Raw genomic sequence first — 25818 nt, 5'->3', positions numbered from 1 at the left:
AATCATGCCTGATGCTGATGAATCCATGGTGGTAACAGATACATCCAATGAGGAACAGAATTCCCAAAACAGCCTACTTGAGGGGCTGATCAACTTGATTTCCTCCCAGCCGGTGTCATCCAATGTCTCAGCTATCAAAAGAAGACGTCCTCCTGCTCGAACAAGTGACAACAGTAAGACCACGTCACGTTTTGCCTTGTGGCATTACCTACGTGACCATGGAGAAGATATGAAGAAGTGGCATAAGCAACCTACTCCTGCACTTGAAGCACGGGTAAAAGAACTACAAGGCAAATCAACCACCAAGGTGAACTACTCCAAAAAGGTGATAGCTCCAGTTGCTGCAGACAACAGAGGTAACAAATAGAGGGGCCCTGCCCCCAGCTGGGGGGGGAAAAGGGATAATAGAGTTTATTGGATTGTGTGGATTAGATGGCCTGGCACATCAGAATCAGGGAAATATAAGGCCCTGGTGGATACTGGTGCACAGCGCACTCTAATGCCCTCGAGTCACCAAGGGACAAAATCAATTTATATTCATGGGGTGACAGGAGGTTCCCAAGAGCAGACTATGTTGGAGGCCAAAATCAGCCTCACTGGTAAAGACTGGCAAAGGCACCCTATTGTGACTGGCCCAGGGGCTCCATGTATACTTGCTACTGATTACCTCAGAAGAGGATATTTTAAGGATCACAAAGGGTATCGATGGGCCTTTGGAATAGCTGCTGTGGACACAGAAGGTGTTAAGCAGCTGTCTGTTTTGCCTGGCCTATCAGAAGATCCGTCTGTTGTGGAGTTGCTACGAGTGGAAGAGCAACAGGTACCGATGGCTACAAAAACGGTGCACAGACGGCAGTACTGCACCAACAGGGATTCCTTGCTCCCCATCCATAAGTTAATTCATCAACTAGTGAATCAGGGAGTGATCAGCAAAACTCACTCACCTTTTATCAGTCCCATATGGCCAGTGAGTAAAGCCAGTGGAGAATGGAGGCTGACAGTGGACTACCGTGGCCTGAATGAAGTCACACCCTCATTGAGTGCTGCTGTGCCAGATATGATACAGATACTAGATTTATCTGTGCCCGTGACAGGGGGTAGTAGGCCCCTTGCCCCCCCCCCAGTCCCACAAAACAAGAAGGAAAAAGGGATAGGGAGATGGGCTTAAGGAAGGACAAAGAAACAGTGGTAATGATCTACGGAAGAAAACTTACTTTACCTACTATGATATCAGAATGCAAGATAACACAATATAATACAATCTAATTGAAATTGAGACTAATAAATCAAATAAAATAAGAGAGAGTTCCTGAGACCAAGTCAAACCTGAAAAGCACCCTCCAGCACTCACTGCCAGGCAGTAAGAGACCACCCCACCCAGAATGGCCGGATCCTATGACCTCCATGATGTACAGGGACAGATACCTGGAATTAGAGCATTAACACTAACTCCCAGTATGCTACATGATGTTATGATGTGCAATACCAAAAATCAAAAAACACAAAACCATGACACCAGCCTTCCAGGACCCCCTTACCAGGGTCATGAATAGTTCAAAGTCTGCCCTCCACAAGTCCAAGATAGCAGTTTTGCTGGCCTCTCTCCTGAGTAACCAAGAATTGAGAACTCTACCATTTTGTGGTCACTCTGTCCAAGACAGCTCCCAATCTCCACATCTCCCACCAGTCTTTCTCTTTTTGTGAACAGGAGGTCTAGCAGGGCACCTCCCCTGGTGGGCTCTCTTACTAGTTGCGTCAGGAAGTTATACACTCTAGAAACTTCCTAAACTGCTTTTTCTGCACTGTATTGTATTTCCAGTATATAATAGGAAAGTTGAAGTCCCCCATGAGAACAAGGGCTGGTGATTACACAACTTCTGCCAACCGATCACAGAACACCTCATCTGTCTCTTTGTCCTGGTTAGGCCGTCTATAACAGACCCCCACCAGTCTGTCAGCCTTGTTGTACCCTTACTCATGGAGCTTCAACCTTATCATTCCCAGCCCCATGCTCAACAACATCAAAACACTCTAACAGAGTATTGTAGCTAAGTTCCAAAGTACTTGTTATAGCTTTCAGGAAAGTTCCTACCAATTAATATTATGTGAAACAAAACAGGCATTGTGCTTTACTTGAAGGAAAAAGAAATGCAATACAGATCAGCTTCTTTTCTGAATAAAAGATGTCAGCAACAACAGAAACAAGCAGGCAAGCCCATGTATGTAGAATAACCTCACTGCCTCACCAACATAAATGAACACCCAACTAGACAGACTCAGAGTTCTCCCATCACAAAGCTATCTTTCAACCACTGCTACAAAACAATCAAGCTTAAGGACAGTGCCACTACAGATGCTTTTACACAAACGGTCTCTAAACATCTCCAAAGAGGCTCCTGAAAGAAGGAAGGAAGGATGTCAAGGAAACAATGTGACTACATAAGCCTTATCTAAACCATTCACTACCAGTAGCTAGATCAATGACTACACAGAAGATTTGGGTCCAAGTAAGACAAAACTTACCATTAATCAGGAAGAAAAAAGCCCCAGTTTCATTGGCCACTGCTCGGGCAATCAAAGTTTTTCCAGTGCCAGGGGGACCATACAACAGGATTCCACGTGGAGGCTGGGGTCAGAGACAAGGGACTTAGGTGGTAAGCTAGTATCTGAATGCTTAAGTAGCTTCACAGTGAAATTCCAAGCATTTGATAAAGTCAGTCCAAAATTGAGATGTAAGCTCATGCAACAGCTACCATCCTACCATCAACATGCACATTGCATGACACAAACAAAAACCTTGCCAATTATGGCAATACTGACTCAGAATGCTGCTCTACTTTAAAATGTCAGTACTTTAATCTGTGACTAAAACATGTAAAAAATACTATCCTAACACCAGTATTCAAAAAAATGAATTCAAAAGTTACTTATTCCCATCCAATAAGTAAGCTTCCTACATCTAGAAGCATCAATAAAGGTAAGATCACTCATCCACCTGTTACACACAGGTGCTTACCTTCACCCCTATGGCCTTGAAGAGCGCAGGGTGTCGGAGAGGAAGTTCTACCATCTCTTTGATCTGAGCCAGCTGCTTTCGGCAGCCACCAATGTCATCATAGCCCACCTCATTTAATGACTCTTCTTCATCCTACCAAGAAGGAAATTTATTAGACATTTGAGTGAAAAATAGTAGGTCAATAATTCCTCCTGATTCACAGAACCAGGAATCTGGGCTTTTGTTTGGTGTCATTTCTTTGCTGTTCTGAGATTCTCATTTTCAAGTCTTCCTCATGTCTTCTACAATTGTTTCTTAGCTCTGATTCCCAGACGTACAATGGTAATTGCCTGCATGTACCTAGTCCTCGCTGGAACCCACCCTCCTGAATAACAGACTCTACCACAAAACTAACTGTGTGATCCTCTGCAGGTAACAGAAAAACAGACAATGAAATCCAGTATAAAATCTACTTAGTCCTTAAACTGTCAGTGATATTTGTAACTATATGAAATATCCTAGCTATCATGCAGTTCTCAGACATAGTGTTTTCTTTTGGGATTGACTCAAACTAAGAGAATGTTGAGATTCAGACATGCAGATAAAACCAGCTGTAACTAATTCTTCTAATACAGCCCTACAGTATTCATTCAGCTCACATCTGTGCAAATCTCTACTGATCTTAGCTATCCATAACATCAGGCAAAACTAAAATCATAAAATAGCCTGGAATCTCAGAGGGACTCAGACCAAAACCCTACAAAGCCAGGACTATTACTTCAAGTGGGCTGCTCAGTCTGTACCTAAAAAGCACTGAAGGTCTTCAGTCTTAGAGATTCCTGACCTCTGTGGGCCCTGCCTAAGATTTAGGGAAACCTTTTTCCTAATACCTACTGGGCATTTCTCTTGAGCCAGCTTGTGCCATTGCCTCTAGTCTCATCCCCAGTCACAACTCTCCACCAGGTGGATATCAATAAGCCTGCCCTTTCACCTTCCCTTCTCTAGGCTGCATAAACCCATTCTCCCAGCCTCTTGTTTATTCTGACCTCCAACTCCTCCTTGTTTGGAGGAATTTGTTCCTGTCTACCTCTGCTGTGTCCTGAAGAGCACAAGATTCCCTGATGCCTCACAACTGTTGAGGTGAATTTTTCAGAAGGTAGCGAACTACAAACCAGCGCTCTCTCTGACTTGTGGGTAATCAAAATAAATAAATAATAATAATAAAAAAAGCAGTCACTTCATGAGGCATACCAGCCACCTTTATCCCATATCTCTGAGATTTCCTACTGTTTATAAAAAGTAAAGTGCCCAACTCCTGACAGACAAGCCACACAGTCTGCATTAAACTTGGGATACTCAAGGCTAAATACTTTAAGGGATTGAAATAAAAATAAAATAAATTATTTGGAAATCAAGTTTCTCACTGAAAAAGCATTAATTGCTTTCTCTTCATATGGCATGAAATCTAGCAGAACATTAAGCCCTCCCTGCTGTGGATCAAGGGAACTTTGGAATTAAATGATGCATTTAATGTCCATAAATTCCATTTAATTTCCAGCACGACATATCTGGAAGCAGATATAAAACCAGCTGCTAGCAAATTACAGCAGCTCCTTAACAAACCTAAGCATCAGTGTTATCTCAACATCTGAGGAAGGATACTGGCAGCAAATTTCTCTGACTACTGTCAGGAACAGCTCATCCCCTGAAGCCAGAGCTTCTAACCATTACATTCTACAAACAAAACGTCAAACCAGGAACTGCAAACACTGTTGTAGAAACAGATGTCACTAGACAGAGTGGATTCAGTACAAGAACCGAGTGACAGGATTCTGCTCACCTCTCGTTTGATGGGCTCTCCTTCACAATGGATTACTGTGTCTGGAGCCACTATGCAGTAAGGACTTGGATCTGTCTCCACCACTTTGAACTCCACTGCACGCATCCCTCCTCGCACCAAGAAGATGTCACCTATAAAATCTCACATTTTTAATAACCTACTGCGACTGACATCTGCAAAACATCAACCCCTATACTACCAGCAGCCCCAAAGGACAAGGAAGTAGGTTACACATGCATGTGCCCCTGGTATTTTTAATATTGCTCTGTGTTTTAAACTCAAGAGTTGCATGTACTGGGACAACCAGGGCATCATTTAGATCTGTAGCAATTAAAACTTATCAAATTTCATCCAGAATCAAACAGCAAATAAGAGAAAAGAATACTCTGCCTAAATACCAAATAATTAAAAGCAATGAACCACATTTTCCATTTGGATTCAATTTAACTGTTCTAGAACACTTTTTATTCACAAAAAAACAGCTTTCTAAAAATAATTCAGGTATTGTTTTTAAAAAAAAAGTTCTAATTGGTTTACAATTTGTGTTTGACCAGCCACCTAGTCACAAACCTGCACAAGGTCCAAGTAGTCCCTAATCTTTTGAAACAGGCTAAAAATAGAGTCCAACAGTAAGATACTCATGCTGTTCTTGTCTCCTTTAGAAACTACCTATCAATTTATAAGAGCTGCTTACTCCCAGTGTATAGCCCAGGAACAGTAAATAGCGCAATCATAAGTGAAAAGTCATAAGATAGGAGAAATTTTAGCCAGAAGCAACCAGGGAAAAGACAAAACGTATTAACATAATAAAAACTAATTTTGAATTTATTATAAGTCCCTATTAGCTAGAACAGCTTATCTTCAGAAGCAGAATAATATATAATATTGCACTATGACTCCTGGCTAAACTCACCTAAAGAAGCTGGAAGACTTGATTCAATTAGTGCTTATACTTTATTAGGACCTACTTGTTCCAGCAGAACTACTCCTAATACAGCTCTAAAAACATATTTTGCTTTCTAAGCACTCTCCTAGTTATTGATTCAATTACTTTGAAGAAGTGAATTTAATCAGGGTGACAGCTGGTATATATCTAACCAATTGATTAACACACACGCAAACACCCAATCCCGTCAAGTAGTAGCAACTTAATTTAACAAGATTTTATCATAAGTTCTACATAAGCCTTTTCTAATACACTCTCATCCAATCCAGAAAAAAAAAAAAATCAGCACCATCAGAATTTCACTCTACAGATGCCAGTCTGATACTTTGCAGAGATCTGTGCAAGTCCCTAGAAATCTCCTTTACTCAGTCTCAGAACTAGACCACAATCATTATCGTTAGAACTTCTACAACAGGTGCTATTACCTTTTCTGATGGGTCTGTATGCTTCCAGGAAGTATGGCTTGAGATAGACCTCAAACAGATTCCCCGTGATCCCTTCTACTGTGTCATCAATTGGCAGCACATGGATACGTTTGCCATATTTCACATCAGGGCAGGACTGGATGCTGCAACAGAAAAAAAAATGCCTGTTACCACATAATCTTGGATTTGCACCCAAGCCTGGAAAAGGTTGCGATGTCTCTTCCCAGACCAGTACAACTTCCAGAAAGGACTCTCCAAATCCTTGCTGACACCACCTGCCTAAGAACATTTCAATGCTGACAGGATAAATACAAAACCTGCTGGAAAACTACTCTCTATAATACATGCCTTCATTCACTCTCAAGGGGAAGAGGTCACCAGATTTGATGACAATGTAAGGGGCCCTATAGTTGCTCCAATGCCTGCCATGGTTCTGTGATTAAACTGAAGAACTCAGTCTGTATCAGTGTATGGGAACTGTTGAGTCACAGCCTGAACCACTGATTGAGCACCTGGGGAAAGGACCAAGCAGCCCTGGGAGCACAGGTGAAGGCAATTCACCTGTGTGACCAGAAGGGGTGAAGCATGCCTGTACCTCTCTTAGACCTCATTTAAGGGCTGACTGGAAATTAGTGAAGTTTTCTCCTGTGAACTGAGAATCTTTTGATGTGGGTAAGCAATCTTCTTTCCTTCCTTTATAACACCTTTCTAATATGCTGGTCTATCTGTCATAATACCTTCGTAGTAACACCTTTCCTAATGTACTGATCTGTCCAATTACTACAGTTGGTGTTATTTACTCCTTTATACAAGATAAAGAAACAACTACTAAACTCAAATTGATTAGTAAGGACAGTAATTTCTGCTAAACCAAGGATAGAAGAACAAGATGAAGCTGAAGTAGGGCTGTCACAAGAACATGAGGAGGAAGAGTCAAAACACATAACCATTTAACTCCTAACTGAATAAACTAAGATATGTGGAAAGACTTCAGCCATTACCCAGGTAAACATAGTCATCTAATTGTTCCTATGCTGAAATAATGGTGTCAGTAGCCTGGACTTAAAAGAAAGTGAAGTTAAGCAGCTGGGATCCATCTCTAGGGAAAGTGGAATTGACAAAGGAATCAGAAAAGGGACAGGAGCCTTCACTCTATGGAAGTCACTTCTCTCAGCTATGAAGGAAAGATCTTCCTAGAAAACCCAGTATTTCTCTAAGGTAGGTGGACTACCATGGACAAAAGCACCCAGAACCTGAGATGACTAGCTATACTAGAGATGAATGATATTGACCTGGACACTGATAATGTATCCCACGATCCAAAAGACATGAGGTGCCTGTGATCTATATGGTGGAAATTTGCGCAGAGTGCACCATCATTATATAGCACCACTCTGGCAGCAATGGTCTGGAAAAAAATGCTGAAAACCTAAAGATACATGAAGTTGTGAGCCCACTTAGAAAATACGAAGAGAACAGGGAAGGTAAGTGTGTGAGAGTACAGCCCACACTGCCCATACAGTACTACTCAGTACAGTAGTACAGTACAGTTCTTTTTTAAGGCTTCTTTGAAGCCAGCAACAGTGCTGTACTTGTGCTGGGGGGTTGGCAGCTTTGTAAGTAGGCTACTGAGAGAGCAGGGGTAGAGCTGGCACTACCCACCTTTGACCTTGACACATGGTGATAAGCTTTAAATAGCCCTGGGGAGGGTGGAAACTAGCTTACTCCCACAGAGCACACCAGGTAAGTAACCACTATTACTAGCCACTGAAAACAAGGAAGAGACGTCAGTAAGTGAATACAGCCCATGCTGCCCATACAGTGCTACAGCTGCAGATGTGGGAGGTGGGTCAAGTGGCAGGGTAAGTGTTGTCCCTCTTTGCACAGGAGACCAGCTCTCTTTTTGGCAGTCTCTAAGACCACAGGCCTAAACATGATCTCTACAAGACAGCGGGCTTGCTCAAAGACGACCGTGGCAATGCAGACAGAAGGCCTGCCCAGAAACGTGGCTGTTCAGGTCTCCAGCTACAGGGAGAGCCTGAGCCTGCTGCTGCCAGGGGAGGGTGGCAAAGTTTCCACCAGTGTGAGGTGTGAGCAGGTGAGTGAGCTGCTCAGCCTAGTGGTGAAGCTCAAGAAGAAGGTGGATAGGCTAAGGGCCATCAGGAAGTGTGAGCGAGACATTGACTGGTGGAGTAACTCACTGGTGTGCTGGAGGAAAGGGTGCCAGGGTGTATAATCAATGGATATCAAGATGTTAAAATCACAATATAATCAAGAGAGCTAAGCAAAGGGGACAATAATAACAAAAGAGAATAAATGGAAAGCTTACCCTTATGCTGGGCTCACATACAATACACCAGAGAAGGCGATCTCCACAAGAGATGCTTCCCCACTGGGAGCCAGCTCTTAAATAGGTCTAGGAGAGGTGGAGCCTGGCTCCATCCCTTCCATCAGCACAGGTGAATTGCCTTCACCTGTGCTCCTCTGGCTGACTCATGGCTCACCTCAGGTGATCAATCAGAGGTTCAGGCAGTGACTCAGCAGTTCCCATACACTCCACCCCTTCACAGCATGAACCAATGATCAGGTTAACTAAAGGGTAAGCTTTCCCTAATACAGAGATCCGGTATATTGCAACGCTTGTACAATTTTATCGCGACGTGTGTTGGTACAATTCAAGACGAGTGATGATCAGTGGATGTCGATACTCTTCTACAGGCCAGTGCTCGATGATGTCACTGGAGGCATGAGGTCCTGAGGTGCAGGCCCGTTCTCTGTTCCATCGTTCCCATGCAGACCATCACCGGGTGTTGTACGTGATCTGTCAGCAACACTGGAACACTTGATGGCATTTTGTTCCTTCCACTGGTCCTGAAGGCTCACAGACTCATGGGGAGTAATACAGATGTTTCACAGGTACCAGGAGGGGAAGGTCTGCACTCCAGGGCAAGATACAGGACGTATTTCTATCCTGGGTCAACACTTCCGCCTGTACTGGGGCACGTCCTGGCCGCCTGTACCACACCTTTTGGCCGGATGTCTGCGGCTGCATAACGATATCGGGCACCAAACGGGAGTGCCCTGATCTGCCACAGGGACATGATGGGGGTCCCTTTAGCAATAAAGATCGGAGTGTTGACCACAATATCAGTAGGCCATGTACCTATTACTGGAGGGACTACTGAGCCTCCCACCTCCAACAGTTTCCCCCAAGGTGCAAGTAGGCCACACCACTTGGGTCCTACCTGCACCTTCCAGGGCCATTTTATTTTATGGGTACCCGGATCTAAACGCTCAGGGGCAGGGAGCAGAAGATTATTTTCATTACCAATCTGGGGTCTTCCCTGATGACCAGTGCCTGTAATTTAGATCCTAAGCGGGGTGGCATGTCATGTGCAACATTCTCAGGGCACTCGGTCTGCTGTCTCGAGGTCTTTCATTCAGGTCCTGCAGGGTTTCATTACAGTCTGTTCATCCACCCCTTTAAGGACTGGGAGTCTGTCTTCAGGGCAGCCTTAAGAATACCGTTATAACGTTCCATGAGGCCTGCCCCCGTTGGATTATATGGCAGGTGGAATCGCCATTCGATGTTATTTTCTTCTGCCCAGCGCTGTATCGTTGCACCAGTAAAATGAGTCCCTTGATCGCTCTCGATGACTTGAGGTGTCCTGTAGGCAGACATCAGTTTAGTGAGTGCCTTGATGTTATATGCCTGGTTTGCTTTCGGTACTGGATAGGCCTGCAGCAGCCCACTTGCAGTGTCGACACAGGTCAGGGCGTATCTTGCCCCCTCGGAGCGAGGAAGGGGCCTTATGTAATCGACCTGCCATTGCTGGAGAGGATTGCGTCCCCTAGCAAGATGGGCTGTTGTTTCGGGCAACGATCTCGGTCTCATCTTGGAGCAAGCGTCGCAATCCTGGCATGCCTGGACGATATCAGGTAGTTGTATGGGCAATCCCCATGCTTTGGCAGCTGCCCACATTGTCTTTTGTCCAGCATGCCATAGCTTCTGATGTAACCAGCGGGCCATGTTCTCACATGGTGAATTCGCAATCCATCGAACTCGGGCCAGTGTGTTGGCTTCATCGTTTCCTGGTGACTGTGGAGGCTGGTGACCATGGTAGCATGATGAACATGGTAAACACGTACAGTCCTGTGTTTGACCGTATTCCATATATCTAACCACATGTCTTTGCCCCAGATAGGTAGGGTGTGGATAGTCCATTCCTGGGTGGCCCACTGTGCAATCCAAAGAGTGAGCCCCTGGTACACAGCCCAACTATTTGTGCAGATGTTCAGGATACCATCACCGGGTTCCTTGGTTATAACCATCCACACGGCTCGCAGTTCTGCCCATTGGCTGCTCTGACCATCCCCCTCATCGAACCAGACTATCTCGGTGGAAGGATGGTATGCTATTGCACTCCACTTGCTCAGGATTGCCCTTGCTGGACCCATCTGTGTACCAGGGCATCTTCGGGGATAGGATATTTTCCCTCCTGAATGGGACTCTTCTCCGGTGGAGCGACCAGTATTTCTTTTGGTGCATCACTGGGATACGTCACTGGGCCTAGCATCTTCTGGAGTTCTTCTTTCAAGGGTGATGAAGACAGACTGCTCCTTTGGCTGAGATAGGCGACCCATCGTGCCACTGTTTGTGCTTGGGCCCCCCCTGTCTTAGGAAGGTGGGTCAGATCTTTCACCCACCCCTGAATTGGCAGAGTGGTCTTGACTATAACTGCAGCTGTTTGAGTTATTGGCTCTACTGCCTGTAATGCCTAATAGGCAGCCAATAACTGTTTGTCAATCATACTGTATCTTTCTTCTGCTCCGTGCCAAACCTGAGACCAGAAACCAATGGGGGTCCGAATAGAGCTCTGGTGTTGCCACAGGCCCCAACCAAAGCCGTCTTGAGTAACATGAACGTCCAACTCAGCTGGGAGGGTAGAATCAAATATACCCAATGCCTGGGCTTGTTTAACTGCCAGTTTCGCTTGTTGGAAAGCATCCTGTTCGGTTTTCCCCCAGTCCCATAGCTGCCCCTTTTTTGTGAGTCTGTATAGTGGCCTTAGCAGCTGCGCTAGGTGAGGTATAAAGGAACGCCAATAACCCAATATACCTAGAAACTCTTGCAGCTGCTTTGATGTTGTAGGGACTGGGAAGGCCTGAACCTTATCGGTGACAGCACTTTGGTCTTTCCTGACCAAACCACCCGCAGGAATTTTACAGACAGGCCTGGACCTTGCACCTTTTGGGGATTTATAGCCCATCCCCTCTGTTGTAAATAGGCCGTTAATGAACTTGCTGCCTGTCCTACTGCCTCCAGTGAGTCAGATGTCAGCAGGAGATCATCAATATAATGATATAGGTTAACATCATCAGGTTTTCTCCAATCAGCCAGGTCACGCGCCACTAGATTATGACAATACGTTGGTGAATGTACGTACCCCTGTGGCAGGACCTGAAAGGTCCACTGCCTGCCTCCCCGCGTAAACGCAAACTGATCTTGCGATTTCTCAGCAATTGGGATACTGAAGAATGCATTTGCTAGATCCAGGACACAATGATAGGTTTTTATCTCCCTACTCAATGTGTCCATTAGGGAGGCAATATTGGGTACGGCTGCATGAATAGGCGGCGTGACCTTATTTAATTTTCTGTAATCTACTGTCATCCTCCACGTGCCATCTGTCTTTCGCACTGGCCATATGGGGGAGTTATATGGGCTGTGTGCAGGTCTTATAATACCCACTTTTTCTAATTCCTCGATATTTCATCTTGCCCACCCAGGAGCCTATTCTGTCTAACATTAGTAATCTGGCGTGGTTTTGGCAGGCAAACAGGCCCATGTTTCGCATGGCCTTTTAATATTGCCTGCACCACCCAGATACTGATACACCACTGTCCAAGTCTGAACTCTCCCACAGTTGTTTGGAGAGCCAGACCCCATACAATATCTATGCCCAGGATATATTCTTGGACTGGGGCAATAGACACCTTGTACTCCCGGGGTGGGAGACGCCCAACCCCTAATTTTAGCCATGTTTGGGTGACAGGAATAGCCTGTCCCCCATAACCACCAATCATCACTCTATCGCCATCAAATTTCCTCGGATCTCCATACATAATTGATGTTTCTGCTCCCGTGTCTACCAATGCCATAACTCCCTGAATATTTTTTCGGGACCAATAAATCGTTAATTCTACATAGGGCCTCTGGTCCCATCTGGAGGCCTTACGAGGATTAACATCCCTTGTCACGCCATGAATTGTTGGTACCCTCTCTATAATCCTTACCCTTGATTTCTTAGGGTTGTTTTGGAATTTTTTATTGTCCTTTAGTTGTCTCCAGAGCTGGAGAAGGACATGGTTGGGCTGGCGGTTTATCTTAGCAAATTGGACCCCAGCCCAAATTAAATCATTAAACATTTGTTTTCAGGATACCCTTATGGGTCCCGATCAAGGAGCTCGAGTAGCCGGCATTTTGGTTTTATTTACTGGCAGGACCTCTGCTTCCTCTAAAAACCGAATATTGCGCCTAGTCCGCAGGCGTTCTGTTTCTCCCAAGTCAGCAACAAACTGGGCAGCCTGCTGGACTACGGCTTCTGACGCTACAAGGGGATTTAATATGGAGACTAGGGTGCCGTACAGATGGGAGGGAGCTTGCTGTAAAATTAAATCTCTCATCCCTGCTGAAAATTTAACCATATCAGGGCCATCAAATGTGTCTTCATAGATAGCCTCTCTTACACCCAGTTCGCGGATGTAATTTTGAAGGTCCTCCAGGGACGACCACATGCCTGTATGTAAAGGTATGTCCGATTTATTCGGCCATACCATACGGCAGGCCGCCATTAACCATTCTAGTATAGAATCGTTTTCATCACGATATTTTCATGACCCACATATAACCTCTGCCTGAGAGCAGGATGGACAGTCATGGTGGCCAACTTAGCTATTTCTGGGCCATTCACCAAGATACTTTCTGCCCCAGAATCCCATAGTCTCAATAACCAAGCTGGCACACTTTCTCTAGGCTTCTGCCGAAATCGCTGTACTAAATCCATCAAATCTGTTGCCGTGTATGGCCAGGCCGCTACATGTAAATGAGTCAGGGCAGGGGGCCACTGATCAGGCGGCACCCCTGCCGGTCTGTCCCGTACTTTTTTTGTTTTCTGGGTTACGACAGGACGGACTTCCAGTGGATCAGTCAGAATTGGACACTCAAGGTCTGATTTGGATTTCTTGTTCTCCTGATCAACGAAGTCTGTTGATTCAGGAGCCTGGTCATCATTTACTGAAATGTTATGAATTTGGCCTACAGGAAGATGCAGAATTGGCTTCTTCCCTGTTAAAACGCCAAGTTTGCGCTCCAGTTTTTCAATGCGGTCTTTCAAAAGCTGATTTTCAGTTTCTCAAGTATTATTTCTTATATCCGCATGATTTTAGGCAGTTAATAAAGGCCAAGCCACCATGGAGACAGCCAGTTGTTTTTCTTTAGTGATGAGCACATCCTTGCCAAGTCCTTGAAAATAGTCCGCCATGCAATATAGGGAGATATTGCCCATAACGTGTAAGGGACCCCATTTTTCAATGATCACTGCTAACTCATAATAGGGCGCTCCCTCAAATCCTGGGATCTGCCCTGGAATCATTTTCCCTAGAGGAGTATTGTTCTCCCCCTTGACCTATTTATAGAAATTGCAAAGAAAAGACATGATGTGAATTTTAGTATATTCAGCCTGCCTGGCTCGCCAAGCGTATAATCAATGGATATCAAGATGTTACAATCACAATATAATCAAGAGAGGTAGGCAAAGTGGACAATGATAACAAAAGAAAATAAACAGAAGGCTTACCCTTATACTAGGCTCACCTACAAAACACCAGAGGTGGTAATCTCCAGATGAGATCCTTCCCTACTGGTAGCCAGCTCTTAAATAGGTCTAGGAGGGGTGGAGCCTGGCTCCCCCCCTTCTGGCAGCACAGGTGAATTGCCTTCACCTGTGCTCCTCTGGCTGACTCATGGCTCGCCTCAGGTGATCAATCAGAGGTTCAGGCAGTGACTCAGCAGTTCCCATACATAGGGAGATATCCCCTGAAAAGTGGTAGAGCCCCTGAAAATTGGTGGACCCCCTGCCTTATTGCAGTCAGAAAGACCTGACAGATTAAGAGGGTCTGAAGAGAGTCCCATCATGGGCACACCCCCTGCCTGCCTATCCTGCTCCCCCAGGTCCCGCTAAGCAACATGTTTGAGATGCTGGACATTGAAGGGGAGGTGAGTGGGGAGGCAAGGGAATCTGCCTTGGAGGGAGCCTAGGGTGAGGCGGTTACCCCCACACCTTGAGACTGCCTCTGTCACAAAAGATGGGAGGGTAATTGTGGTGTACAACTCCCTTCTCAGGGGAACAGAGGGCCCCATTTGTCGATCTGTCCCATATTGAGGTGTGCTGCCTCCCTGGGGCCCGTGTCAGGGACGTGACTAAAAAAACTCCTGAGTCTGGTTTGCTGCTCTGATTACTATCCGCTATTGATAGTTCAGGTAGGCAGCGATGAAATCAGTCACGGAATCCTGCAAGCTATCAAAAAGGATTTCAGGGATTTAGGGCAGTTGGTTGAGGGAGTGGGAGCGCAAGTGGTGTTTTCCTTTCTCTCTTCTGGGGTGGTGAGTGATACGGAGCAGTCTAGGAAAACACAGGCTTTGATTAAGTGGCTGAAAGGTTGGTGCCACCACAGGAACTTTGGGTTCTTTGACCATGGGGCGGTTTACTTAGCGCCTGGCCTGATGGCTGCAGACAGGTCTCGCCTGTCTCTGAGGGAAAAGAGGATCCTAGAGAACCAGGTGGAGGTCAGTGGGATAGAGAAGGGCTTGGGGATGTTGTTGTAGGAGATGGGGGGGATAAGCCTCTGAACTGTCCTGTAGGATCTTCTGGGAACTCCTCAGAAAAGGTAATGTTGCTGACCCAACTGTCCAAAACCTTCTTGTGTCTCTCTAGAAAGCAGTGGGAGAAAACTTCAGAATTCTTGCAGAGATTTGAGGGAGGGCCCCTCTAGAAAGGTAGTGTGTCAGAAAGCTCGGCTGAAGTGCCTTTACACTAATGTACGCAGCATGGGAAATAAGCAGGGGAAGTTGAAAACCGTGAAAAATTATCATCTGGTTGCTATCATGGAAACATGGTGTGGCGAATCCCATGATTGAATACTCTGATTGAAGGCTATAGGCTCTTCAGAAGGGATAGACAGGGTAGGAAGGGAGGGGGAGTTGCCCTCTATGTTAGGAATTGGATAGATTGCAAAGAGCTGTGTCTGACTAACACCCATGACCAGGTTGAGACCTTATGGGTGAAAATCAGGGATTGGCTCAGTAAGGGGCATCTAGTGGTTGGGGTCTGTTATAGGCCACCTGATCGGGGGAGCCTGATGACAAGGCATTCTTGCTTCAACTGCAGGAGGTGTTGTGCTCGCAGGCTCTTGTCTTGATGGGGGATTTCAACCACCTGCATATCTGCTGGGATAGCGGCACAGCGAGTGGCACACAGTCCAGGAGATGCCTGGAGTCTGTCAAGGACAACTTCGTGATCCAGGTGTTAGATGGACCAACCTGAGGTGAAGCCTTACTGGACCTGGTGCTCACCAATGCAGAGGAGAGCATTAGAGAGGTTAAGATTAGAGGCAGCCTGGGCTGTAGTGACCCTGCCCTAGTAGAATTTGTGATCTGGAGAAATGAAGGCATGGCAAAAAGTAGAGTCAGGACCCTGAACTTCAGGAGACCAAACTTCTGGCTGCTCAAGGAACTGCTGGGTGGGATCTCCTGGGAAAGTGTCCTTGAGGGCATAGGAACAGAACAGAGCTGGCAGCTCTTTAGGGACACCCTTCAGAGAGTGCAAGAGCTTTCCACCCCCCAGCAGAAGTCGAGCAGAGGAGGTGGGTAACCAGCATGGCTGAGCAAGGACCTGCAGCTTAAACTGAGGGAAAAGAGGGAAATGTACAGAAAGCGGAAGCAGGGTTGTGTAGCCTGGGAAGAATATAGGGATGTTGTCCACGTGTAGAAGTAAGAGTAGGAAAGCCCAGGCACAGATAGAGCTGAACTTGGTGAGGGATGTGAAAAACAACAAGAAGGCGTTCTACAGGTACGTAAGCAGGAAGAGACAGATCAAGGAGAGTGTTCCCCCTCTGATAAATGAGGATGGAGAACTGGCTTCCTCAGACATGGAAAAAGCTGAGGTGCTCAATAAGTGCTTTGCCTCGGTCTTCACTGGTGGTCAGGCTCCTTCCCATGTCTGCCAGGACCCTGAAGCTCTAGGTGTGGGTGAGAGGAGAAGATTCCGTCCCACTGTAACAATGGAACAAGTCCGAGACCTCCTCATGAAACTGAACATATATAAGTCCATGGGGCCAGATGATATTTATCCTAGGGTTTTGAGAGAGATGGCTGATGTGGTTGCCGAGCCACTCTCCATCATATTTGAAAAATCATGGCTGTCTGGTGAAGACCCCGGTGACTGGAAAAAGGGAAATGTTACTCTCATTTTTAAGAAAGGGAGAAAGGAAGACCCAGGGAACTACAGGCTGGTGAGTCTCACCTCTGTGCCTGGGAAGATCATGGAGCAGATCCTCCTAGAAGCTATGTTAAGGCACATGAGATAAAGAGGTGATCCGAGACAGCCAGCATGGCTTCACCAAGGGCAGATCGTGCCTGACCAATGTGGTGGCCTTCTATGATGGAGTGATGGCATCGATGGACAGGGAAAGAGAAGGCTCTGGGGAAACCTCATTATGGCCTTCCAGTACTTGAAGGGAGCATATAAACAGGAGGGGAGCGACTGTTTATGAGGGTGGGTAGCGGTAAGACAAGGGGGAATGGTTTTAAACTCAGATGGGAGGTTTAGGTTAGATATTAGGAGATATTAGATATTAGAGATATAGATATTAGATATTAGATATTGACTCTCCGCAGTCAAGGAAAAGCCAATGTCTCTGTAATACAGCATTTGGGGAAAGGGCTGTGGCAGTGTAGGTGGCCTGAATTAGGCCCAGAGTTATTCCATACTATGGGACATCAAAGCCATAAAGCTGTGGGGAGTTGACTGGGGGCAGCCTCTGCTTGGGAGTTGCTGAGAATCAGTTTTTGGAGCCTTGCATAGTTGGTAGGCCATCGTATTGTTTCTGTGTCTGTCAAATGGTGGTAATTGCACTGTGACTACCTATCTGTATAGTTGTCATTGCATTTTTGTTTCAATTTTTTTTTTTCTGTTTTAGTGAATTTTTTTTTTTTTTTTTTTTTTTTTTTTTTAAATCTCAACCCATAAGTTCTACTTTGTTTCCAGTTCTCTTCCTCTTTCTGCTTGGAGGAGAGGGGAAGTGAGCAAACAGCTGTGTGGTGCTGAGCTGGGTTAAACCACAACAGCCTGCCTCAAAGTCTAAATCCTACATAGAACTACAAATGAAGATGATATTTCTAATATGCTATTTTGTTTGAGACTCTTAATTGATTATTTTACCATATGCTTTATAGAAAGGATACAGCAAAAGAATAAAAAACAGATTGCCCCAGGAAAAAAACATAACAGTTTACAGGAAGCATTTTGCCAAAAATCCAAATTCATGCACTGAGACCATGATGCAGAAAGACAAGAAATAATTAAACAAGAGGTGCAAAAGTTCTGACCCTCGCAACAAATTTAAGCATCAGTCATATGGAAGTTCAGGAATCACTATGGACAGTCCCAGCAGAAAAGGGGAGAGTAGAGGCTGAATCATCATACTAGGAAAGATTCTAACAGTAGCCTTACATCAATTTAGAGTAAGAATTCACCTTTACTTCACAGACTAGGTCAAAGCAGTGTTCTGTTCTAACTAGGGTACTGCTTAAAACTTGTATTTTTTTAGTAGTAGAAAAGGGTGGTTGTATGGGAATAGGTCATAGCCTGAACCAATGACTGAACACCAGGTGAGAAGGGGTCAACCCCCAGGTCCATCCCTCCTTACCCTCATTTAAGGATTAGCAGGTTAGGAAGCACCTTCTTTTTTCACATATTGTGCTCTTTAAGACATCATCAGTCTTTCAAAAGGGTGAGCCACTTCTATATCACTTTCTAAACTAAAACTTAACAAATACCTTTAAGTGTACTCTTATCCTAGTAGAAGGCATTATCATTGCTTTTCATTGCTCTACAGTAGTACAGCCTCATCCCTCTCCTCTACAAAGCTTGTATGAAACACAGTTTGTGTTTAAAGATTATTCCAGGTGTACAGTGCCAGAAACAAAACCAGGTTCCAATTTTCCCAGAACACGTAGGAGATCACAAATTAGAAGGACGCTCAGGATGGGAAGCTGTCGGCCCGCTCATATTTAAGTCTGGAAATTAGTATTTCTGTACTTCCAAGCGCTCACACTGTTTTCCCTAACTCCCATCACAGAATGGAACCTGCTTCCTGTAAGCCAAGATGTATTCTACAGTGTTTACTTCAATGTTTTCCTCATTATTTTCTTTAAGTGTTCCACAACAAAATTCCTGCAACACTTTTAAAGTATTCCTAATCTAAAAATTACTTATATAACAAAAACTGAAATATAGACATCCTGGATGTAAACATCTTCTGGGAATTTTTAATCTTGCTATTTGACTGCTTCACATTTCTGTTGTTCTCTGGAAAATACAAAAATAGTTCTTGCAGATCCTGTCTTTGCTATTGACTGAATCAACTCAGAGCCAGCACACACGTTATTTAGGCAACCCAGAGATATGCAATTGTTGACAAACCAGTTCCTACCTGATCACATCACCCAGTCGCACTCTCAGGTTGTTGCGAACAACCCTATTCATGCGAATCTTCTCATCTGAGCAGGTATCATCTGACAGAACAATGCAGACTGCTTCTCTCCTCTTCTTTCCTTTTAACAGAACAGTGTCTCCTCTGAACAGCTGCAATTCATCCATTTTTGCCTGTAAACAATAACACTAGAACAAGCTTTTGACAAAAAAAAGAATTCAAGCATTTGAAGGAGAGTTACATCTTGGAAGTGATATACTAAACCCTCAAAGACAGGATCCCACTACGCTTGTCAAGAACTAATATTGAGTCAGTGAATCTTAAGAGTTCAGAATTAAAAAAATATTTTGCCATGGAAACGTGCTAGAAAACAAAACAACCCACCTCCCTCACTTGTAACAAGAAGCGTATAAGTGTGCATAAGAAGTTGCAGCTGTTACATTTCAAGTTAAAATACAGCAACAGTTTGTGTGTTGCCCAGATTAAGTTTTTACAGGAGATGCACCTGGGACAGTGACACAACACTGTTGTCTTCATTGATGGCTTCATCAACAATTAACCGATTAGGTCTGTTCTTCTGCTTCAGAATAGCAGTTGATAAGTCATCTGCTTTAGAACTGGAAAAGAAAACAGAAGTAATGAGTAAGTGATACCACGCCCCTGCTTTGGTCTCCATTTTCTACAGGGCTTTTTTGTTGTCATATCTTTTAGAAACTATACTTCTTTGTAAGATAGAATATTCTTCCTAGGCACCAGTTTCAGGCATTCAAAACAGAATGCTTTCTGGGTATAAACATCAATTCAGCCTCATGAGAATAGCTATAAAGCATCTTTGAAAAGAAGCAGTCAATGAGATGTTGCTGACTGTAAGGTGTTTTGCCTAAATGAATTAGTCAGACTCATAACAACTGGTGCTGAAACAAAAGTTTGTCTATATGGTGTCAAATCCCAGATAAATAGGAGAGTTAAAGAACAATGCTGTAGTTCCCCTGACAGAAAGAGCTGTGAGAGTTTAGCCTGTCAAAATCTATTAGTTAAACCTAGCAAGATGGTAGAAATAATGTAGTGCTCAATAAAACTAGCGTTTTTTTTTTAAAGGGTATAAGCACCTTTCTGTAACATCTTCATAGAAGTCACTGTAGTTCTAGCCCACTATATTACAAAAAATATGACAATTTGTTTGCCTTGACAAAAAATAACTAAATTAAGCAGCAGTAAAATGGAAGAAAGGCAGATTAAGTCACTTCCTTCAAAAACTAATACAGCAAATAATTCACTTTACAAAAGAAATAATTTTAAACCAACTCATCCTGAGTAGTTATTGAAAGTTGTACCTTAGCCAGATGAAATTGCAACACTGTTGCAACTTCCCTTGATAGGTGCCTGACTACTTTTCTTAAACTAATCCAGATGTACCAACATTTAAGGTAATAAAAGAAATGGATTAATCCTGACAAAAAAAAAAAAAAAAAAGCTTTTCTTTGTAGCAAACATCCACAAAGAGCAGGCAGCTTTCTAGACAACTGTGTTGGCTGTACATTTGGCTCCATTTAGCTCTTTTAGGAACAAAATAACCAGAAGAAATGAAACCTTAAGTGGAAGTGGCAGAGCAATTACAGAGCATGAACGCAGACCACTGCAGCAGTGCTCTGTTTGGCATGTTCACTGTATCTTTGTAAGTACATCAGAAAGGTCTGACATATCTGTGGTGTGACATTACCTGAGGTACCCCACACACCTTCAAGAAACAAGTTTTTCCAAACCAGACTGTGCAGTGCTGTCTCCTTTCCCTGACACTTAGAACAGGGGACAAGCAAACTTGAGTGCTGCAGGCTTGTTTCCAGGCTTTCAAGCTTTGCATAAGCCCTAGTAGCGTAGGAAAAGCATTTCAAATGAAGAGCAACTTTAAGTGAACCAGAGAGTTGTAAAAAGTGTCTTTCAAGGACTGCCACCACTGGGCAAATCATCTTCCTCCCTTCCTTCATTAAATAATGCAATAGTTAAGAAATTAACATCCCTCCCTTTCAAAGAGTACATTAAATGTTATGAATAAAACCTCTAAACCCAAAGGAACACAAGGATGGCTGTTGTGAACTTTTTTTTCTGTTTTAAATGTGTCCAAAAAAAAAAAAAAAAAAAAAAAAAAAAAAGAAAAAAAGGGCTGGGATTTCTAATAGAAAATCAACAGCAATAACAGAACTGAAAACAATAAACAGTGGATAGAAATAAAGTACTTTAAGGACTGTGCATCAGTGTAAGCTCCTAGACACTGGAAATTAATTTAGTAGGTACATTTAAAAACTTGAACTAAGGAACACTAGAAAGCAACAATACTTCTATTTAGCTTGTTCAAAGTTTGAATATAAACCATACCCCTCTGCACACAAGGTATGGATCTAAAAGCCTTCTAATAAGAGACTGTTGCCAGACTTCAACTACATAAATCGTCACTGAAACTATGTAGCTATCACTTTAGAATACAGATTATTATACAGCCTAAAAAAAAAACGCACTGAAACACAAGATAAAAACAAACGAGAAACTGAACAGCATATGAAAGCTTTTTGACCAAAGCGTTCAATAAAACAAAATCTGTATAAGAAAAAAATAAGTTCAGATAACTTCCAGTACACAGCACCACCAAACAACACAGCAAGATAAATACTTTGTTCTGCTGAATGTAAGAAAAACTTTCAATACTGAAGAACTGAATCTACCACTTTCTAAATAAGGGCTGCTTATGGGAACTACTGAATCACAGCCTGAACCTCTGATCGATCACCTGAGATGAGCAATGAGTCAACCAGAGGAGCACAGGTGAAGGCAATTCACCTGTGCTGCCGGAAGGGGTGGAGCCTGGCTCCACCTCTCCTAGACCTATTTAAGAGCTGACTACCAGTGAGAAAGGATCTCTTCTGGAGTTTCTTTTTCTAGAGTTTTGTAGTGAGCCCAGAATGTAGGTAAGCTTTCTATCTGTTCTCATTTTATTGTTGTAATCTGCTTTGCTAAGCTCTCTTATTTATTTTGTAAGTATAACATCTTTATATTCATTGACTGTACAGGCTGGATCAATGCTGTCAGTACATTGCTGCAATTAAAGCAATTGTAAAATTTGGAGGAATTAAAAAAAAAGTTCCCTGAAAACAGCAAACATATTTAAGTACACGGGGTCAGCTTCAGTTATTTCATGTAACAGCTGTGCAAACAAAAAAAAGTGTTAGATTATACAGTATCAATACAGGAAAGTTAGTTTATTTCTCCTACAGACAAAGCAGTAACTTTGATAGACAAGTGTCACTCCACATTCCAATAGCAAATTAGAACATCATCATCACCACTTATCCTTGTTGCACCTCTCCTGAGGGTTCCTCATGCAATAACCAAGATGACAGAGCAAAGTATGTTTGTGCCCCTTAGCTACATCTGGATAATCCCAAAAATCTATGCAGCAAGAAAGGAGAACCTGAACTGCAAATACTAAACTGGCAAGGAAAGCTTAAGACATAGATTGTGAACCTCCTCTGCTAACTTTCCTATGCGTGCTGGTAAGGGTCAAGACAGACAAGTTATCCTACATAATTTTCAAAGCTCTTCAATGAGTTTTCTGTCAGAGAAACCTTAATTTCTCTAGATCATCTCCCTTACTCATCCCTTTAATCTACTCCCTCACTTTGCTTTCCCTCTCCCTCTTTTCTTTCACTGTCAAAAGCATGAAACTGAACAAGACAGCTTTAGAGCTGTTTGAGAATTAAAAGAAAATTCAAAGCTTGCCCCTAGACAGAGGACAGAAGTGAGGATGTAATCCCTTGCATAATTAATGATCAAACTTGTATATAAAGAACATCAATAGAATTGCATTAAATATATACTAGCCCTAAAGACTAACAATAATGAATTCCCAGGTCTCATTCTTAGTCCTCTTTTTCAGTAAAGGACCCATTTTACATTGGAAAAGGGAGAGGTACTTTTTAAAAACTTCAAACACTAACATTTTTCAGTCAGAGCATAGTTATGAGTGCACCACTATGAGTTATGGCAGACAATATGAAGAGAGCAGAAAATAATTACTGGTTAGTGATTATTTTTATAAAAATCACTGATACTCAAAAATCCAGATGATCTAAGTAACTAAGATATTCCTGTACATCTGTGATAAATATATAGCGAAAAGTCACAGACTCGTAACAATTCCAGCTTCAATAACAAAAAAAGAAAAAAAATCATGCCTTCTGTAGGCTGCTGGGGCTTTTTAATCCATGTCCTTGCAAAATTTCTTCTGAGACAAACCTGTCAGTATTTTTTTTTTTTCTAAACCACCTTGAGCATATACATCCATGTTACATACTGACCTACTTCCCCCATTTTATCTATTAAAGTAAATAAATGATGTTTTTTATTATTAGAGCCAGTTACTAGAACAGCCCAGGACAACCAAGCAGCAAGTTGATACCCATGCTTGAGATGACAAATTCTCAAATACTGTGCTAGATGAGTATGCACATGACAATCTCTTCAGAGACTGCTCTTAGCTCTTGCAATCCTACTTTCTGTGCTAAAGCTCAGCAAGACGGTTGCCAATAGCACGGTACTGAGCTATACCTAAAGAGCAACTGTTCTCCAGCTGACAAGCAAGTTTTGATTTCTACCTGGTGAGAAGAACATTGTAGAAGCAGAAATTTCTTTTTAAAGGCACTGTTTGTGTCATTCAGCTGAAAAGACACCATTTACACTATCACTTCCATCACAAGCTTATCATGGACACTGAATTCTTGACACATCTCAACAGAACTGACTCAGGGTCAAGCAGATCTAAATTTCAATTCCAAGAACAAACAACAGATGCTAAAGGGACTAAAAGTGCCTCTGGCAAGGCCAATTAATTATTTCCAGTATTCTTTGATTTAGAAAATTCTGTTCAGGTGTTATTTTTATTATTCTCAAAAGCCAGTGCTATGGTTTGCATATACGGGATAGAAACTGGGAGACTGCTATTACTCAACTCATTTTCAAGAAGCATGAAAAATGATCTTCAGCCTAGAACATGAAGCAAGGCACTGAAGATGAAAATAGAGCAGATTGTCTCAGCCGCCACTAGGGCCAGACCAGCACATCTACCTCCTTGTGCCAAATCGCTCACAAGCCCTAGCTCTGGGACCACTCGGTGCCTGCGGAGGAGACAGGAACATGCCTCTCTCCCTCCTCCTGTATGCAGCGCTGCTGTTTCCTCTGGCTCCTGAGAACCCGCGAGACAAAGCCCTGCCTGGCTGCGGCCTAGCGTAGGCGGGACAGTCAAGGGCACAGCAGGCAGCATCAGAGCGAGAGAACCTGACCCGGCTTCATCCCGCCGTGACTCGACACTTTCCGGAAAGAGAAGCCGGGAGGAGGGCGGCGAAGGTACCCAGGGGCCCCCTGCAGGCACGCGCCAGACAGGGAGCGCGCGAGGAGCGGCCCACTCAACACCTCTACCTCCTCAACACCTCTACCTCCTCGGGGGTCGCACGACGTAGCGAGATCAGGAAACATCGGCCCGGCCCAGCGTGACCCAGCCCGGGCAACGCTACATCGCGATGAAACGAGGGAAGTGGTGCTAAACTACGCTGGCCCCGGACCAGCGCCTCAGCAGCCAGGCCTGGGCCCCGGCCAACCGCCGGGCAGCCCACACTTACTCAGATCCCGAGGCCATGGCGCTGAGAGAGAAAGGGGTGAGGATAGGCGCGCGGCGACGGCTCCTCAAAGTGGGTAGAAGGTCTCGGAGCAGAATCGTTACGACAGCAAATCGAGACGCTTCACGCTGACTCAACGTCAGAGCCCACTCATCAGAAGAGGAAGTCCCACCCCGCGCCTCTTCACCTGCCTAGCAACAGCGTGCGCTGGCCAATCGGAAATTCCGACCGGTGAGTGCCTCAACCACTCGGAAAGGGGAAGCGGGGGGAAAAAGGAAATAAAAGAACGAGCGCCCTCTGTCCTTCGCCTTATCTCTCTTCTCTTTCCAATCGTTATGAGTCAAGCGCGACAGTCATCAGCCAATCGCAGTGGCCCTCTCTGTCATGGTTGCTCTACCAGGCAACACGGGCCGGACAGCCAACTGCAAAAATTCGCCAATAAAATCGAGGAAGGCCCGCCCCGACAGCGATCCTTGCCTCGCGATTGGCTAGCATATGAGCAAAGAGAAACGGAGTAGGGAGCTACAGCCAACGAGAAAGGCGAGAGGCAAGTGACTGAAAACTCAGAGAGCGTCACTGGTGCGCTGAGCGCGCCCGGGCTCAGCCGTGCAAGTTATATATGGGCGAGAGTACAGGGACTTGCTCCATAGCTAACGTCACCCAGCAAGGACAGAGGCCCGGGCACAGAATGCTGGGTCAAGTCAAGCCTTTCACTTGGATCTGATTTTAAAGTGTTTGGGTTTTTTTGTTAGTTTTTTTTTTTTTATTTGTTTTGTCTTTTTCAGCTCTGGAGAATAAAATGCTCCATGGATAATGGCCTCAGTGAGAGGTACTGACAACTCCACCCACCACCTCTGCACAACCCACTGCACTCCAAGTACAGGTTTCCCATCAGTTCTGGCACTCACATTATTCCATCCCCACCTGGCAAGGTGCTTAATGAGGCCAAGAACATCCTGGGAGTCCTGCTGCCTTCCCTCCACCCTGTTGCATCAGAGACCACTGAATGCTAGAGCAGCCCATGCTGACAGTCCCTCCCTTGTTTTCCTCCAGGTGCTTATAAAAAAATACATTACCTGATGCTCTTTTCCAACTCATACTTAATTCCAGCCTCTTCTCTCCTGCCCTCCATTTTTTAAAGCCAAAGTTGTAGGAATGGAATGTTGTTTCTGCAT

The 25818-nt window shown here is 44.2% G+C and overlaps 2 protein-coding genes across 3 annotated transcripts in view; one reads left to right on the top strand and one right to left on the bottom strand.

Annotated features, from left to right (window-relative positions):
* Positions 1-24827, bottom strand: part of LOC125686418 (transitional endoplasmic reticulum ATPase-like) — a 60575-nt gene extending 35748 nt beyond the window's left edge. The window contains exons 1-7 of one of the 2 annotated variants that reach the window (XM_048930385.1): positions 24647-24827; positions 19486-19597; positions 18981-19153; positions 6207-6349; positions 4836-4975; positions 3017-3148; positions 2524-2626 (exon numbers count right to left, since the gene is read on the bottom strand). In XM_048930385.1, coding sequence (XP_048786342.1) covers positions 2524-2626; positions 3017-3148; positions 4836-4975; positions 6207-6349; positions 18981-19153; positions 19486-19597; positions 24647-24663 — 820 coding nt within the window. In that variant the 5' untranslated portion in view covers positions 24664-24827. The remainder of the gene's footprint in view (positions 1-2523; positions 2627-3016; positions 3149-4835; positions 4976-6206; positions 6350-18980; positions 19154-19485; positions 19598-24646) is intronic. The other variant, XM_048930386.1, reaches the window with a different exon arrangement.
* Positions 1-25818, top strand: part of LOC125686417 (uncharacterized) — a 191417-nt gene that overhangs the window by 33057 nt on the left and 132542 nt on the right. The gene's annotated exons all lie outside the window — the stretch shown is intronic.

Source organism: Lagopus muta, chromosome W (genome assembly GCF_023343835.1).
Source record: "Lagopus muta isolate bLagMut1 chromosome W, bLagMut1 primary, whole genome shotgun sequence".
Lineage (NCBI taxonomy): Eukaryota > Metazoa > Chordata > Aves > Galliformes > Phasianidae > Lagopus > Lagopus muta.
The sequence above is the reverse complement of the archived record's forward strand: the minus strand, read 5'-3'. Positions and strand labels throughout refer to the sequence as shown.